The sequence below is a fragment of the Rhea pennata genome, chromosome 4 (assembly GCF_028389875.1).
Source record: "Rhea pennata isolate bPtePen1 chromosome 4, bPtePen1.pri, whole genome shotgun sequence".
NCBI classification, from domain to species: domain Eukaryota; kingdom Metazoa; phylum Chordata; class Aves; order Rheiformes; family Rheidae; genus Rhea; species Rhea pennata.
The window spans coordinates 70,663,504-70,678,426 of NC_084666.1; the positions used below are offsets into that span (position 1 = coordinate 70,663,504).

General features: G+C 37.3%; 1 protein-coding gene across 1 annotated transcript in view; it reads right to left on the reverse strand.

Annotated features, from left to right (window-relative positions):
- MMRN1 (multimerin 1) overlaps positions 1 to 14,923 on the reverse strand; it is a 46,422-nt gene that overhangs the window by 7,844 nt on the left and 23,655 nt on the right. Inside the window, exons 4-6 of the mRNA XM_062575028.1 lie at positions 13,662 to 13,757; positions 9,596 to 9,769; positions 2,653 to 4,626 (exon numbers count right to left, since the gene is read on the reverse strand). Coding sequence (XP_062431012.1) covers positions 2,653 to 4,626; positions 9,596 to 9,769; positions 13,662 to 13,757 — 2,244 coding nt within the window. The remainder of the gene's footprint in view (positions 1 to 2,652; positions 4,627 to 9,595; positions 9,770 to 13,661; positions 13,758 to 14,923) is intronic.

A 14,923-nucleotide genomic window follows, 5' to 3' on the forward strand; every position in this document is an offset into this window, starting at 1 on the left:
CACTTTTTTCATCCCCTTTCTTTCTCTCACATCAATGCACTGTTTTAAATACATAAATATAACACAGTTATACCCTCAGTTATTCATGATAATGTGAGTGTGGAATAAACTGAATAAAGGAAAAACAACAACTAATAGCAGATCTATGTAAGAAGAAAATGCATTCACCTTTGAAAACCACGACAGCCACTAGATTCTCGAGAGAACAGATTAAATGGCTGTGGGAAAATGGGAACTGAGCTAAACTGTCTCTGCTCTGCATCACGTATTTCTGCAGAACAGAGTATTGGGCAGTAGGACCATATATAATCCATAATCAAAGTTAAGAGTTTAGTATAAATTTTTTTTTAAAGGCTGCCATCTCCCACAGATTAGCTACCTGAAGCTGTCTTGAGACTACTGCTTCTTTATTAAACTCACATTGCCATTGTAATAATGTAACCTCACATTACATTATGTTTTGAGTACTGATAGGTTTTTATTCCCCTATAAATTTATTCTAGCTCTAGCTGATACAAATCTTTTGTTTTGTCCATTCCACAACATGAGAATTCTCCGAACCCATATGTACCTGTGTACATTGTACAAGCTCACATTGTTTTCCCTTGATTTCAAAAGGCTATTCAAGAAAGTGTTACCTTATGGCCACATCCTGAGAACATCAAAGCCAATGAAAAATTCCAAACTTTTCAAGCAGGATCAAATATTGAAGATGTTGGAATCGATGAGAATTATGACATTCACCTGTGTACTGGTTACAGCATTTGATCCTAATCTTTATGAATTAAAAAAAGACCATTTAAGATCTAACACATTTTATAGTTACCCACTTGTATCTTAGGATTTTCTCTGGAAACTTTAGTAGAGTTAACACAACTCTGAATGGTCTCTAGAAATTGAGAGAGAAAAGTTTTCCTGCAGAAGTAAAACCTACCCAGGTAGAAGATAGATACTGGTGAGTTAAGATAACAGTCATACTTTGTTAGCTTACAGAAATGTAGTATGTGACTTTGCATCAAATTTCAGTGAGTGTAAAAGCTCATTACTGATGGAAAACTTTACAGAAACATTGCTACGTAAAGACTTGCTTAAAAACAGGACTTCACTGTACCTGCAAAAATCCTCATTTTCTAGAAGAGCAAGGACATAGCCAATGTTACCAAGCAAGCTATTTGTTAAAATTTAGGATCAGATAAATAATAATAAATAGAGAAGATATTAATTCATGAATGGTGGGAGGGAAGGGAAGCCCTTGAAGCAGGTAGCAGCTTCTAGCGCTCAAGGCAGTTGTCATTGCTGACAGTTTCCAGCAAAACAGAAGATTCAGGAGGATCAAAGACATCAAGTATTTCTTTTCCTTAGTTTTAATTGTGATCAAGGGTTTTGAATTTCTGTCTCATGCAGTGGTAGGAACAGCCAAAAAACAAAAATGGTTGAGAAAGAATGGTCATTTCTAATATCAGAGTAATTCCTTTGTTTGTAGATTTGATTTGGCAAATTTCATTGCATTTTAAAGTGTGGCCACCTGTCAGAATAGCCGTGTGTCCCCTCTACTGAAAAGATAACCAAGGACTGAAATTCTTCAGTGAGGATGTATTTCAGCAAAAGCCAAAATACTTCTGAGATAAGAGCTTTAATGAGCATTCATCCCACTGAGTGCTCACTTAAAATTCGCACCTAGGACAGGAAGGGAGGATTCAGAGTGTAATAGATTGCTTATGGCAAGCAAGCAAGCGATAGCTCTTACTACCCCTACCTCTGCTTACTATAGGAACCAAGCACAGCTTAAAAACATTTTAAGCTTAATAGTCCTTTACAAAAAAAATTAGGTCCATATCTTCAAAAGTATCTGGACAACCACCTTATTTAGGAGTCTGTCTCTCACTCATTTTAATGTGTGAGAGAGTCCTCTGAGGATTTTGAGGCACTTAACCACTTTTAATTTTCTTTATTTTCTCAGAAATAATAGCTCCATAAAACACGATGTGCTATTGATTTTTACTCAGGTCTGATGCCAAAAGGCATAACTGAATTTGTATTTCTGTGAATTCATCTATATGAACTCATTTCTTTTGATGATGTTTGAATTTCAGTTGGGAAGCCAATTATACTCAAAACGTTCTTTTAAAGAATGGCAGTTAACTTAGGTGAGCTGTTCTCTGGACGGACTCAGAGATAAACCTACTTTATTGGCTGGATCCCTGATCCTGCAAGAACACAGAGTTATGATTGTAACTAATGTAATAATCTTAATAAAGTCCTGAAGGAGCTGGCAAAAGCCTTATGACAATCATTTCACTTGCTTCAGGTTTGAAATACTTTTTATCCCCATTGATGCTGCAAGGTACTGATTCAACTCCAGACTTCTCTCCTTGGGTTGCACATTTTTGCTGAAGTTATCTCATGAAAACTAAATGAAGTTTCTGGATGCTTTTGTGCAGAGTCTCCTCATAAGAAAACTACATTCCTTATGAGTAAATTCAGACTAATCTCTAGTTCCTCTGGAACACTCTTTATGACATGGACCTTTTCTTTACCTTCAGTCAAGTTCTTTTGCCACCTCCATTAGAATTACCCTTTTGACTCACTTCTTCACATTGATTACATAAACCATACAAATAGCCCAATTATTGCTATGGTAAAATGCATTACCTGAATCTATAGTATTATCTGTGTTTCTCTGGCTTCGGCCTGCCATGGTGAAGTTCACTGTGCCTTTTTTCCCCAGAGCCAGTTTCTTTATTACTGGATTCATCTGTTTCTGAAGTCTGGTCATGTTGTTCATTGCACTTGCCACTGACATGTCAACATGCTGGGTTAAGTTCTTCAGGATAGTCTCTGCTTTTATTTCAAGTACAGATTCAATGAGCTCTTTGAAGCCTCTCTGCAGCAGCGGGATATCTGGCTGAGCAATTTTAATTAGCATAGGTATACTTGCATTCACTTTTTGGATGCTGCTGGCAGTATCCTGACATAGTTCCCAGGCCTCATGAGCAGTCTTGTTCAGAAGTGGCATGCTGTTCGAGAAGCGGATTGACTTGGCTTCCAGAGCCTTAACCCTAGAACTCAGTGTCTGAAGTTGAAGTGAGACCATTTGCTCCTTCTCTGTTGAAGCAGCTTTATTTTTTTTAAGTGAGATACAGTTATTTGCCAAAAACTTGGAAATTTTTGACTCCACGCTTTGGAGGCGAACTTCATGGTCCTTTGATTCCTCTACAGAGTCAAATAGTTTTTCTTCCAGACGGCTGATATCTTGCTGCTGATTGCCTACTTTTGATGAAGTTTCATTTAAAATATAGTAAACTTTGCTGAAATTGTGGAGGATACTTTTATCAGACCCCTCGTATGGAAGATTGGAAAGGGACTGAACTACTTGTGAAATGAATTCATGCTTTTTGTCAGTGAGCAGTATCTGGAGGGATTCATTCAACGGTTGGACCTGGGGAATGAAAGCCAGAAGGCTGTCCAGCTTCTCAGCTCTGCCACAGCAGACCTTAGTCTCATTTTTCAGGGCACTTAGAGTACCTTTCAGTGCATAGTTATCTTGAATAGAGTCAATAGCATTGTTTAAAACTATCATGGTCTTGTTTAATCCATCTTCTAGTTCAATGAAGCATTCATTAATACGACTCTCAAAGAGTTCCTGGTAAGCCTGAGATTCATTTTTAAGTCCTTCCTGAGTTTTGGAAAGTTCCTTAATTGCAGAACTCATTCTGTTAATGACAGTTGTCAGGTTTTCGAGCTTCTTGTTGATTGCTTCAGCTTCAATTTCTCGTTCATATTCTGGAGTCAGACTAAATGGTGCCCCTTGTTCAATCAAGGGTTGCAGAATCTCCATATCATAGCACAAATCGTTAATCTGCTCATTCATTTTGTCCATCTTATTGTCCAATGGAAGGATCAGGTCAGAGACACTTCTGTTTAAGACAAGAATGTTCTCTTGGGCTGCTGCCAGCTGTGTTTGGAAATCCTTTCTGCATGCTGACAACATGTCATCACAGACTCCCAGCATAGAGTCTCTCTGAATTTCCAGTGCAATACTGAGATTGCTGATCTTGTTGTCCTGGACTCTTAATTCATCGTAGATCTGCAGCACTATCAGGCCCTGCTTCTTTACTTTCTCACGCAGCATGAACATATACTCTGTAACATTATACTCTGCGACTTTATCTGCTGAAGGGATACCTTGGCCTGAAGACTGTTCAGTCGATAGCAGTTGTTTATGCATATCTTTCATTTCAGTAAGAGTCTTATTTAGAGATTCATAAAAAATGACGCTTCTTGACTGCTGATGCTCCAAGTTTTCTTCTAAGGATTTCTGCTTTACCTGTAAAGCTTTCATAGGCTTGTCACAAATAAGGGTCATTTCCTCTTTTATCTGCACCATATGGCTCTTTAGCTCCAAAATATCCAGCTTTGTTGACCCACTGTCTTTTTCCTGAGCAAGTTTTTCTTGAGTTTTATTCAAATGCTTGACTAATTCTTTTGTATTTTCAAGATCTTCTGATAAACTAGACACAGACTTGAAAATCTGAGCCATGTTTTCTTGCATTTCATTTTGAAATGCTTTTAACTGTTCTTTGACAATGCCTTTGACTAATTCATTAATAGTTCTGGATTTGAGACCTTTGAGAAAAGAATACAGAAACAATCAAATTAATTTTGTTAGCAGTACTGACTTACTTGAACAACATGAGGAAACTTGTAGTGCAGTATGGAACTGAAATGTACTGGATGACCACCTCTGATTTACCCACCCATAGAGCAATATTTAAAGCTATATTTAGAGGGCAGCCAACACTGTCTGAAGACCCTCTTTCTGGTGAAATCAATAGGAGTTTTGCTATTGATTGTGAAATGGCAAGTTCAGACCCTGTATATATCGTATCAGCTTTGATCTCCTGGCTAAGCTATTCCTGAGCATAGAAATGGAGAGATCTGTGTGCTTTTGTGGCTTGCTCAGAAGAAATGGAGAAATGTGTCCTTTCTGCATCTGGAAAGTAAGCAACAAACACCTGCTTCATTAGCGTTCGAGTCAAGAAGTAAAAACAAAGGAAAACTATTATTACCTTCCTATTGTATCATATATGGTAAGGGATCATATAACACAAGACAGAAAAGAGAGAATAGGAAGAATAGCTCTATAGAATACCTAAAATTAGTATATTAAAATTCCTACAAAAGACAGATGTTTAAAAACATGTACCGTTAGCTTTGCATACGGTAGCTCTTAATACAGCTCCTAGGAGCACTGATCCTAGAAAGTGCTAGGCAAATAGAGGTGAAAGTGGGGGAATTCCAATCCTGTGAATAATACCAAAATATGTCATGTCCCCCATATAGCCCTGAGTGGGTAAAACCGGTCAAAAAGAAGTGTCTATTAAGCCTATTGCATAACAAATATGGGCTCATCAGAGCAATAATTCTCCTTTAAGATTAGAAGGATTTCCTTAATTTGTTCCCCCAAAGTAGCCCCTATGTCCCATAAGTTAAAGGATTGGCACATTCTTTGTAGGTTTCTTTCCAAACCCTACTCAAACTTGCAGCCAGCTAGTCACACAACAGTTAAATGTACGATGGTTAAACCTTTTAACCTCTATAATTCCTTGATGACCACCTATTCTGGTTAAAATAGTCTTGGTATGGGCAGAAATTCTCCTGTTGACTCAGTTTTCCTCCCATTTTACTGCTATTGCCCAGATTTTATTGCTTCATCTCTAAATCAGCACAGCAAGTTCTGAAACCATATTTAAAAGTACATTCTCAACAAGAGCAGTAAAATGGCAGGTAATCAGATCCATGAAATCTAGTAGTAGTAAATGCCCATGCAACTTCTGAAAATTATTGGGGCTCCAGAGGAGCCCAAACCCAGAGGATTCCAAATAAAAATAGTTTTGTTCAGCAAGCTAGAAAGCAGTACAGTACTACTTCTATTCAGGAAATCTTTTGAATTATATAGTTCCAGCTGGAAACAGAGCTAGAGTAATTGATAGTAGTTGCTTTTTAGGAACTAAAAATGAGTCTCATTCTTTATTGTGTCTGGTAAAATGGACAGTAAACACCGCTGATGCTCGGGGAGAAATCTGTCACCTGCGCAGCGTTTTTTTCAAGGCAGGAGATAATAGGTAAGTGCAGTAAGTTTGAGAGCCTTGAAAAAAGCCACTTAAGAAACAGCATGAAGTTTCCCAAGCAATACATGCAGTTACTGCGAACTGTGGTTACAGATGTTATAGTGATTTCTACACAAAGTGTAAAAAACAAAGTGATAGCACTATTCTCTGATAGTGATAGGACTATTTCTCAATTTTTCACTTTTACTACCAGAACAACAAGTAAGTGACTAGACAGATGCAAACCATACAAATGTGAACTCATACATACAGCAGAGCTTTGTCATTGAACCTTAAGGAAATAGAAACAGTAAGATACATGAGAATGGAGATATATTGGCAGCTGAGAAGAGGAACCAAGACATGAATGAAGAGCAAAATAACTGACATCTAAAAAAACTTGTCACTAGTATTTTTGTCAGGTTACTTTATACTATTGGAAAATGTTCTGCGGTTTTAAGAGATACAAGGAACTATGAAAAAAGTTTAATGGCTACAGAAAGAAGAAAGGTTACTCAAAGCCTTCTTTGAGGACCTCATTAAATTTCTTCATCTGTATCAAATCTGGAGAGGCATTCTGCAGCAAGAGGTCTTGCACATGATCTATACTGACCTTTTCTTCTGTCAGAGGTCTTCAAAAAACAGCCTTACTCTCTCCCATTCCTACCCTATTTAGTTGAATCACAGGTGTGGTGTGGAGCTCAGCTTCTGCTCTTCAGATGATCTTTTCGTTATGAAGGGAGTAGAAACTCACAAAACAGACAAATTTGGGTCTCCCTCCCTTATTTGCTGGCTAGGATAACTAGGTACCTGGTAAGTAAGAAGTATTTAGAAGTTCACTGGGAGCTGTGGAAGCACACCTCTCCATGGAAAATCCCAAAGAGAATTTGTGCTGTAGGTGACAATTGGGGATGATCTTAGCTTGAGCTAAGAATACAGACAAGTACACTCATGGATGTAACTTGATCTTTCTATTGTTCATTTTGAAGTAGAAATGTTCAAACTGTTTGTGATCATTAAAGATCTCCTGCACTTTTTATGAGATGATAAATTTTAATTCTAATTCCCTGGCTGAAATCCAAAGCATGTAATTACATTGGGTCAACATATATTCCCTTTGCAGTTTCAACTATCATTTGAAGAATAATGTGCAAAATAATGTATGTACACAGAGGACTAAGTTAATATTATATATTCTGTTGTAAATGACATTTCTGACTGGGAAGTGATTAATTCTCTATTGTTAGACTCATTTCTAAAAGATGCAGAGAGTGTATATTGTTGTTTTAATAATGAAGGGGAAAGGAGTCCATAAAAAGGCTAGACGTGGGTGAAGGAATGAAGAAAGAATAACATATAATAAGTGGAGCAAGAAATTAAAGGCAGAACACCAAATTATTTTCTCTAAATAAGTGAAAAGTGAGACCAGCCTCTTGACTACCAAAACAACCTTTTCAAATGCACAGCAGGTTTCACTAATGAAATTAAAGGAGCACATCAATTACTACAGTGATCATGGCCCTGAATCAATAGATGATATATGTGGGACCAAAGTCTGTCTGCAAATGAAAACAATAAAGACTTCACAAATTCTATTGTATTATTTGTTCACAGAACAGATATCAGGCCTAATGAACCCTGATACAAAGCTGAGCACCCATTAGAAATTCTGTGATCAGAAGGTGAAAAATGGATGTGAGCCAAGGACGACAGCGTTATGGGAAGAAAATGGAAAGGAAGAGAAGCAGGAAGAGATCTGAATAGCATAGAGCCATTACAGACTTAATCCTGCTTTGAAAGCGCACTGCTTCAGGATGGCAGCAGTGGTGCTTTCCTTACAGGGAGCTTCTATGCAAGTAAGTCTTGCAAGCCTGACATGTCTATGCTGCAATATGATGCACTTCTGTACTTTCCTTATTTTAGGATGCTCTTTACCCACCAAAAGTATGACGGCAATACTCAATGGACAGGAAATACAGATGCCCCTTGACATTATGTATACAAGCCAACAGAGGAAACGGACTTTGCTCTCTCTCCCTTCCTCCTTCCCTTATTCCCAATGTTTACCTATGTACACATCAAAAATAACCTGTATTTGAGTGCCCATAATTAGAGTGAAAAAAAGCAGTTGATAGCAACATTTTCATTAGAGCTACCTGATTAGGAGATAGATTGAGAACATAAATCAAAAAAGCACTAGCAATTGGAGATTTCTTCTAAGCAAGTATAAAATAGGACATGGCAGATAAAAGCAATAAAGGCTTAAAACATATTTGCAGACAAGCACAAAGCAATTTTTCTCATACTGTGCATTTTAATTGGAATCTGGACCCAAAAATGGGAATTGGGAATGGAGAATTGGGGGCAAAGGATGCAGCAAAATACCTCTTGGAAGAGCAAGAAAATGACAGCTAGAACGAGTCGAATATAAAAAAGAATGAAAAGAAAGCAGAAGGGAAACGGGAAATATTCTAAGACAAATTAAATGTATGCCCAAGGGTCAAGAATGCCATCTAGCAATATGTGGAGAGGCGAAAGCAGGTCACAGAGAGAGATGGGATAAATGTGATCCAGGGTACAAGAGAGCCATCTAGCATGTAAGCATAGGCAACTCAAGAGACAGAGGAGGACTGAAAATACAAGAAATGGCACCACACCTGCTAAATTTGAGGGAGATACAAAAGCTCTTATTGTTTTGCTTTATTTCAATGTAAAGAGCTCAATATAAAGAGCTCTAGTTTGGGAGAAAATCCTTCAAAAAAGAGGAAAATATTGTATACTGAGAAAATGAAAGCTTCAGTGCTGATCTGTTTAAGCACCTTCTGCAGTCAGAAAATAAATAGCTTTTACTGTACGATTCATGAAGAACAGATGCATGATTCTGCTGCCCAGCCTTCTAGTCATCAGCCATATCTTTCTCATCTACCCAACAGACTAAGGATAGTTTTTTATTTTTGTTATATTTTATTATATATTTTATTTGATTTTTAACTCATGATCATATGTTTATCAAAGTTAGCCTATTATTATCATAGAGCCAAATTATTCAGCAGGATGTTTGCCATGTTATTAATACAGCTACAGAATCCTTCTAATGTTTTCCCTGCGTATGTGAATTACGTATTAAAGAGTATTACTCGGACTTTGCAGCAAAGCAAATGCTACCTCCTTTAGCAGCTGTCAAGTAAACAAAAATTAGAAATTAGAATATTTGCAAAAGTTCTAAGTAAACGGAAATGTCTTAATAGAAGCTCAACTTAAGTTACCATGTAACTGATATGTACAACATAAATTATTTTTGTCACTATGAAAGAAACCGCATGTTTAAAGGAAAAAAAAAACCCTCTATTATAATATGAGGCTAAGAAAGAGTTCTCTCTGCAAATGTGGAACAACAAAATAGGCCACTATGAACGTTTTTAATAGTGTTTTTTTTCCTGGCACCTTTAACTGGGTGAATGATTACATTAATTTATTTTTCTTACCTTTTAGAAAAGGCTGGAAGTCTCTGCCCTTATCTTCATTGATTTTGCCTTCCAGAGAGGAAAGCATCTTGCTCGCATCACTCATGGCAGCAGCAATGTTGTCAACCTTCTTCTGTAGAAAAGTCAGTTTCATCTCCTGTCTGCTAATCTTCTCATTCATTTTTTCAATAAGTGCTTGGTCAGAGAACATAACGAGAGAGGAGGAAAAAATAGTATTATTAAATTGGGTGGGGGAGAGAAAGTATAATTGACTTGAGAGACATTAACTGAAAGGAGTGAAAAGTTTCTGAATTAGTCATGAGTGAATCATCTTGATTTTTGTCATGTATCATGTATTAGTGACATTCAGCAGCACAGCAGTAACTAACTACTGAGGCATCTGTATCCATTATGAAGTATTTATAATTCCAGAAGAGTGCTTTGAATGCTTAAGATATTTTATTCAGCTTAATGCCAGTCTTCCTCTACCTAGCACCCTACAGGGGATTCAGTTAGCTCTCATTTATTCCATCTCCTTAAATAAAATCATAACAGCATTAATCATTACTTACCATTTATAACACAACAACTGCATGAATGTGCAATGCTTATGTCTGAAGGAATGCATCATCTTTTCAGTGTTTGGGTCAAAAAAGATTAGTTTAACAAAGCAGCAAGGCAGAAAAAATACCAGAAAAACACTTAATAAATGATTTCAGAATGATTATTTGTCTGTCATTAAGGAAAAACATCCAACCTGTGAAGTGCAGTTTATTTTAAAAGCTGCACAAGTTGTTCCTACCATTTGTGGTCTCCTTCAGTGTAAGAAGGCCTGGCTGGATGTTTTTGGGTTAGGCAGTGGTGAAGGGGGCCTTGATCTTGCAAATCGAGACACTACATGACTTCAGACGTTTCTTTGCTTGCAAGGATGAGACTTAGCCTGGAATTTTCAGAAGATGCTGAGAGAATTAAATGTTCTAATTCCTGTAAACTAAGCTAAAAAATTTCTTTGGTTCCTCCAACAGTACAGCCTAAATGGCTTACATCATACACATGATGCTACCCTGCATGACCCAAGCCATACTATGACTTACTAAACTGCTATGCAAGATATTCTTTAACAATACATACAAATATATACTAGTGTAAATTTATAGTATTGCTATTGATCTTATGTCGCTTTGCCTTATAACAGTGTCCTTTCCCATGGCAGTATACTTTTATACTCAGAAACAATGTGGAAGCACAGGAGCCTAAAGATTACACAAAGAAAGAGCAAGCTGCTTGTAAAAGGGCATATCTTCTGAATAGATTTTCATTCTTAAAAATTCTAGTATGCAGAAAACAAAAATATTCAACTCAATAGCATTCATAAAAAAAATGGAAAATCCATTAAATACACCAAGTCCATGCAGGTAAGTGTGCCAACACCCACAAGAACTCTCTCACAGAGGCACCTTCATCATAAAACAGTTAACAGGTGGAGCCTGGTGGCCTAGGTGGACACCATCCAGAGTGTCTGCTTCCATAGAGGTAAAATTGTGTTTATGACTGTTTAAAGTCTAGCAATTTTCAGCTTTCTCACTGTCCCCATGAGGATAAGCAATTGCTGTGTTTTATTGGTCTGAATACCCTTAATCATAATACTACTCTCTAAGGAAGGAAGGAAGGTAGGTCTGGATACTTCTCCTCCTAGCTGAATTGCTACTATGAAAAAGCAAGTGGAATTCATTACTGGCTCATGCATGGTCACCAAAACCAGTAACTAACTGCCATCTGCAGGGGGCAACACTTTCCTCAGTTATGTTTCTGTGAGCTTCTCTTGAAGGGAATAGACAAGCTGCATAAATGAACCTGAAAGTCTCATTTATAGATGGCATGGCTGCATAGTAGGAGTTGAAAACAGGATCTGGCTTTTAGAGTCCCGGCAGCTGTTGATGGAGAAATAGACCAGGGCAGTCAAATAGTTCTGGCCTCAGGGCATGTTTGCAGGGCTGGCAAATAGAACAGTTATCTCTATTTCTAATTCGACCTCCTTTGATTCAAAAATCACTGAAAGGCAATTAACACAGAGCTCTGAGATGCCAATTTTAGAGTTACTTTTCAGAGGAGAATTGGTACTAAGTGGCATGTTTACTTTTATGCTATACTGATTAAGCCCATTTTTTCATGTGTGGCCTGACATCTTGACAACTTCCTCCAGTACCGAGAACATATGGCAAAGTGCAAGAGCCTTCTTTCTAATTTCCATTTGAGACTGCCTTTCTGTATCTCCATGTCACATTCAGTCTTTCCCACCTGTGCTTTCTAATTTTTCACTTTGTCTAATATTAAAGTAATATTTATGTATTATTAAAGATCCCTTCCAACTGCAACCATTCTGTGATTCTGCGAGAGTAAAACACATACATGGCCATTAACACATACACATATACTCTCTCTTTAGAGCCATGCAGTAGTTTGGATTCAGACACTGTCTTCCCCCTACACGCATGAATATTCAAACGTGAAAGCAGTATATCGACAAACAGAACATATAGATTTGAGAAGATAATTTGCCTTATTATTTGGTTCTGTAAAGTGTTTTAGGACGGGGGCCAATTGTGTGAGCGACTTTACAATGCCTTTAACCTCTTGTTCATCTTCTGGTCCCTCACCACGTAAACTACACAAGCTCATTTGGCAGTACATAGATAACTGCCACACAATTTGCCAGAAAAATTTAACTGACAAATGCAGTTTTACTCACTATAGGTGAGTATATCACAAGTGGAGAATAATTTTTTTTCAGGCAATTTCCTTATTCAAATATATTTTATGTATTTCTTTTGTTGTTGTTTAATCATACGATATGCTGATTATTAGCAGTTCTCTGAGTACAGAGACCTTCTATTTCTAAATCATTCTGCATTACCAACATCTCTGCACCCTTGAAGACATACCTTCAGGAGATGCAGACTGGAATATATTATAGTCTACCAATTACTTGAATACATCTAGTTCATGGGTGTCTTTTCATGTTTCTTTATAGTGAACACTTGATATTTGAATATTTGGTTAATTAGACTGATCTGATAAATCATGCCATTGTTTCTGCTCCCAGTTTAGTGAGTGTGCAAACATGCCTGGCATGAATAAAATTCAGTTCCTATGAATGCTTATGCAGAAAACTATGAAATCAATTTTCTGGAACATTTGTGCTGGTAAACTTTAAATCACACAGATGGTAATGGAAAATAAACATAAAGGGAAATGAGCACACCCAGCAACTCAAGAGATTTAAGAGATGAGCTTTTCACACAGCAGTCACCTAAGGTAATGTATCAGGGGAGAGAACTTTGAATAACGGCTTTATTGTTGCTGACTAGCTCTGACAATGCTGAGCTTGGTACGTACACACACAAGAAAACACTGATCAATTTGCTCCAAAACCTGACAGTCTAGACAGACAGAAGTAAACACAGCAGGGCACAGATTAAAAGTGCAGTAAGAAACGGTCAGATAAACCTTTGTGATATAAAGTTGTAAACTGTTCATACCTTGCTTAGTTATCTCATCATCCTAGATACAGTAGTTTAAAATAAACTTAAGCTATCCTTGCCAAAGTTTGAAGAGTCACTGTCCTGTACAGATTTCAAATACAGCATCAATTTTTATAAGAAGATACATAACAGCAGTAATTATGTTATCTGACGAAATGATCATCTCCATTCTCTTTTATGATGCAATGCCAGCCTACGCTGCTACTACTACTCCTATTCTTACATTTGGGTTAGTTTATGTAAATTCATCTATTCTTCCCAGTAATATAGTGGTTTAAGTCTTGCTATGCAGAATGACTTTCCCCATTTTTATGGGCTTAGCTATAGATGCTCCATAATTGCTAAACTATCAGTGTCTTTATATTCAGTTTCTTCTCCCTAACTTTCTCAGAGAAAGTTACTGAAATATGACTACCAGAAGCTCTAATCATTCATTCAAGTCTCTTTAGCAGATAGGGATTTTTCTTGAATTATTTTTGCAGTGATCTTAGTGAGTCATGTGGTCAGTGACTGGGCTAAAGATGATAGTAATTATAATAGCTGACCTGGCTCGCTGGGGTCCTGTGGAGCTCCTGGTGTTCTCTCACTGACAGTTCTGCTGCTTTCAGCCTGGTTGCTGTGTATAAGTAATTGTTGTTGAGCTAAAAGGAGGAGAAGAAAAGGAAGAAAAGCAAATGAAACACTAAACATGACAAAATCAAGACCCAACAACTGCCTTCTCTATTCTATTCCAGCTCTACCAAAGCCTTATCATTTGCAGTGATTTTTGTGTTATCTGCTTAGTTCATCCATAACACAGCGTAGTACCACATTGACGAAGATTTTGTAAGTGCCTTCCTGAGACTGCATTTGCTGGTGATTTGCAGGTGTTGGTGCTAATGCTCCAAGGTCAAAGCTTGCCCTATAGCAAGCAAAACTTGAAAATTTCCAGGGCTAAAAATTCTTGAGATTTTAGATAAAATTAAAACAGCACTAAAATATATTCGATATACAGACTATCAGCTCTAAAACTGATTAGATGTTTTTCATAGGTATGAAATTGGTCAAGTTTCTTGAAATTCATTTTTGTGCGCGTAGATTACACAAAAGCTCAACCACGAAAGCCACTAACTGAAGGCAGTGGTGACATTACATCTTTACATCACTTAAAAAAATTGCAAAATGCAAACAAAATCCAAGAAACGTCATTGAAGATTTGCAACCGACTGGTACATGTATGAATGCATCTTCCTTCAGCAAGGTGGCAAGTCTGAAAAATATTTTCCCAGTCTATAGCAGAAGAGATTTTCTGAGCTTATTTTAAACCTCAACCAAAGATCCCAAAGCACTTCACAAAAAGACAGGCAAATATGTCAGTGTTGCAGCTGGAGAATGCGAGTCCCAGAATACTTAAGTGCCTTTACCCACAAAAAATTGGGAACAACTGACAGAGCAGGGAACTGAAATGAAATTTCCACCTTCCTGACTTCCTTCTACGATCATTAAGCTTAATTGTCTCTTATTTCAGTTTGTTAAATAAAACGAAACATGTACCAAATTGGCTGTAAATGTGCTAGTGTAAGTCCATACCAGCTTTTATATGCCTGTTCAGTTCTGAAGCATTTTAAAGTAGATGTTGTTCTAGTAGAAGCGTATCTAAGGGATGCCACTTTAGCTAGTATGATTTCTAAACTTTAGTACAGCACAAACACATGAACTTGGTATTGGGACACTATTCTGTAGTTAAAGCACTAAAAATCTTATCTGGCCATAATGTGAGTTTCCAAGGAAACAGAATGAAATGCCGAATCAAGAAATTCACTACACA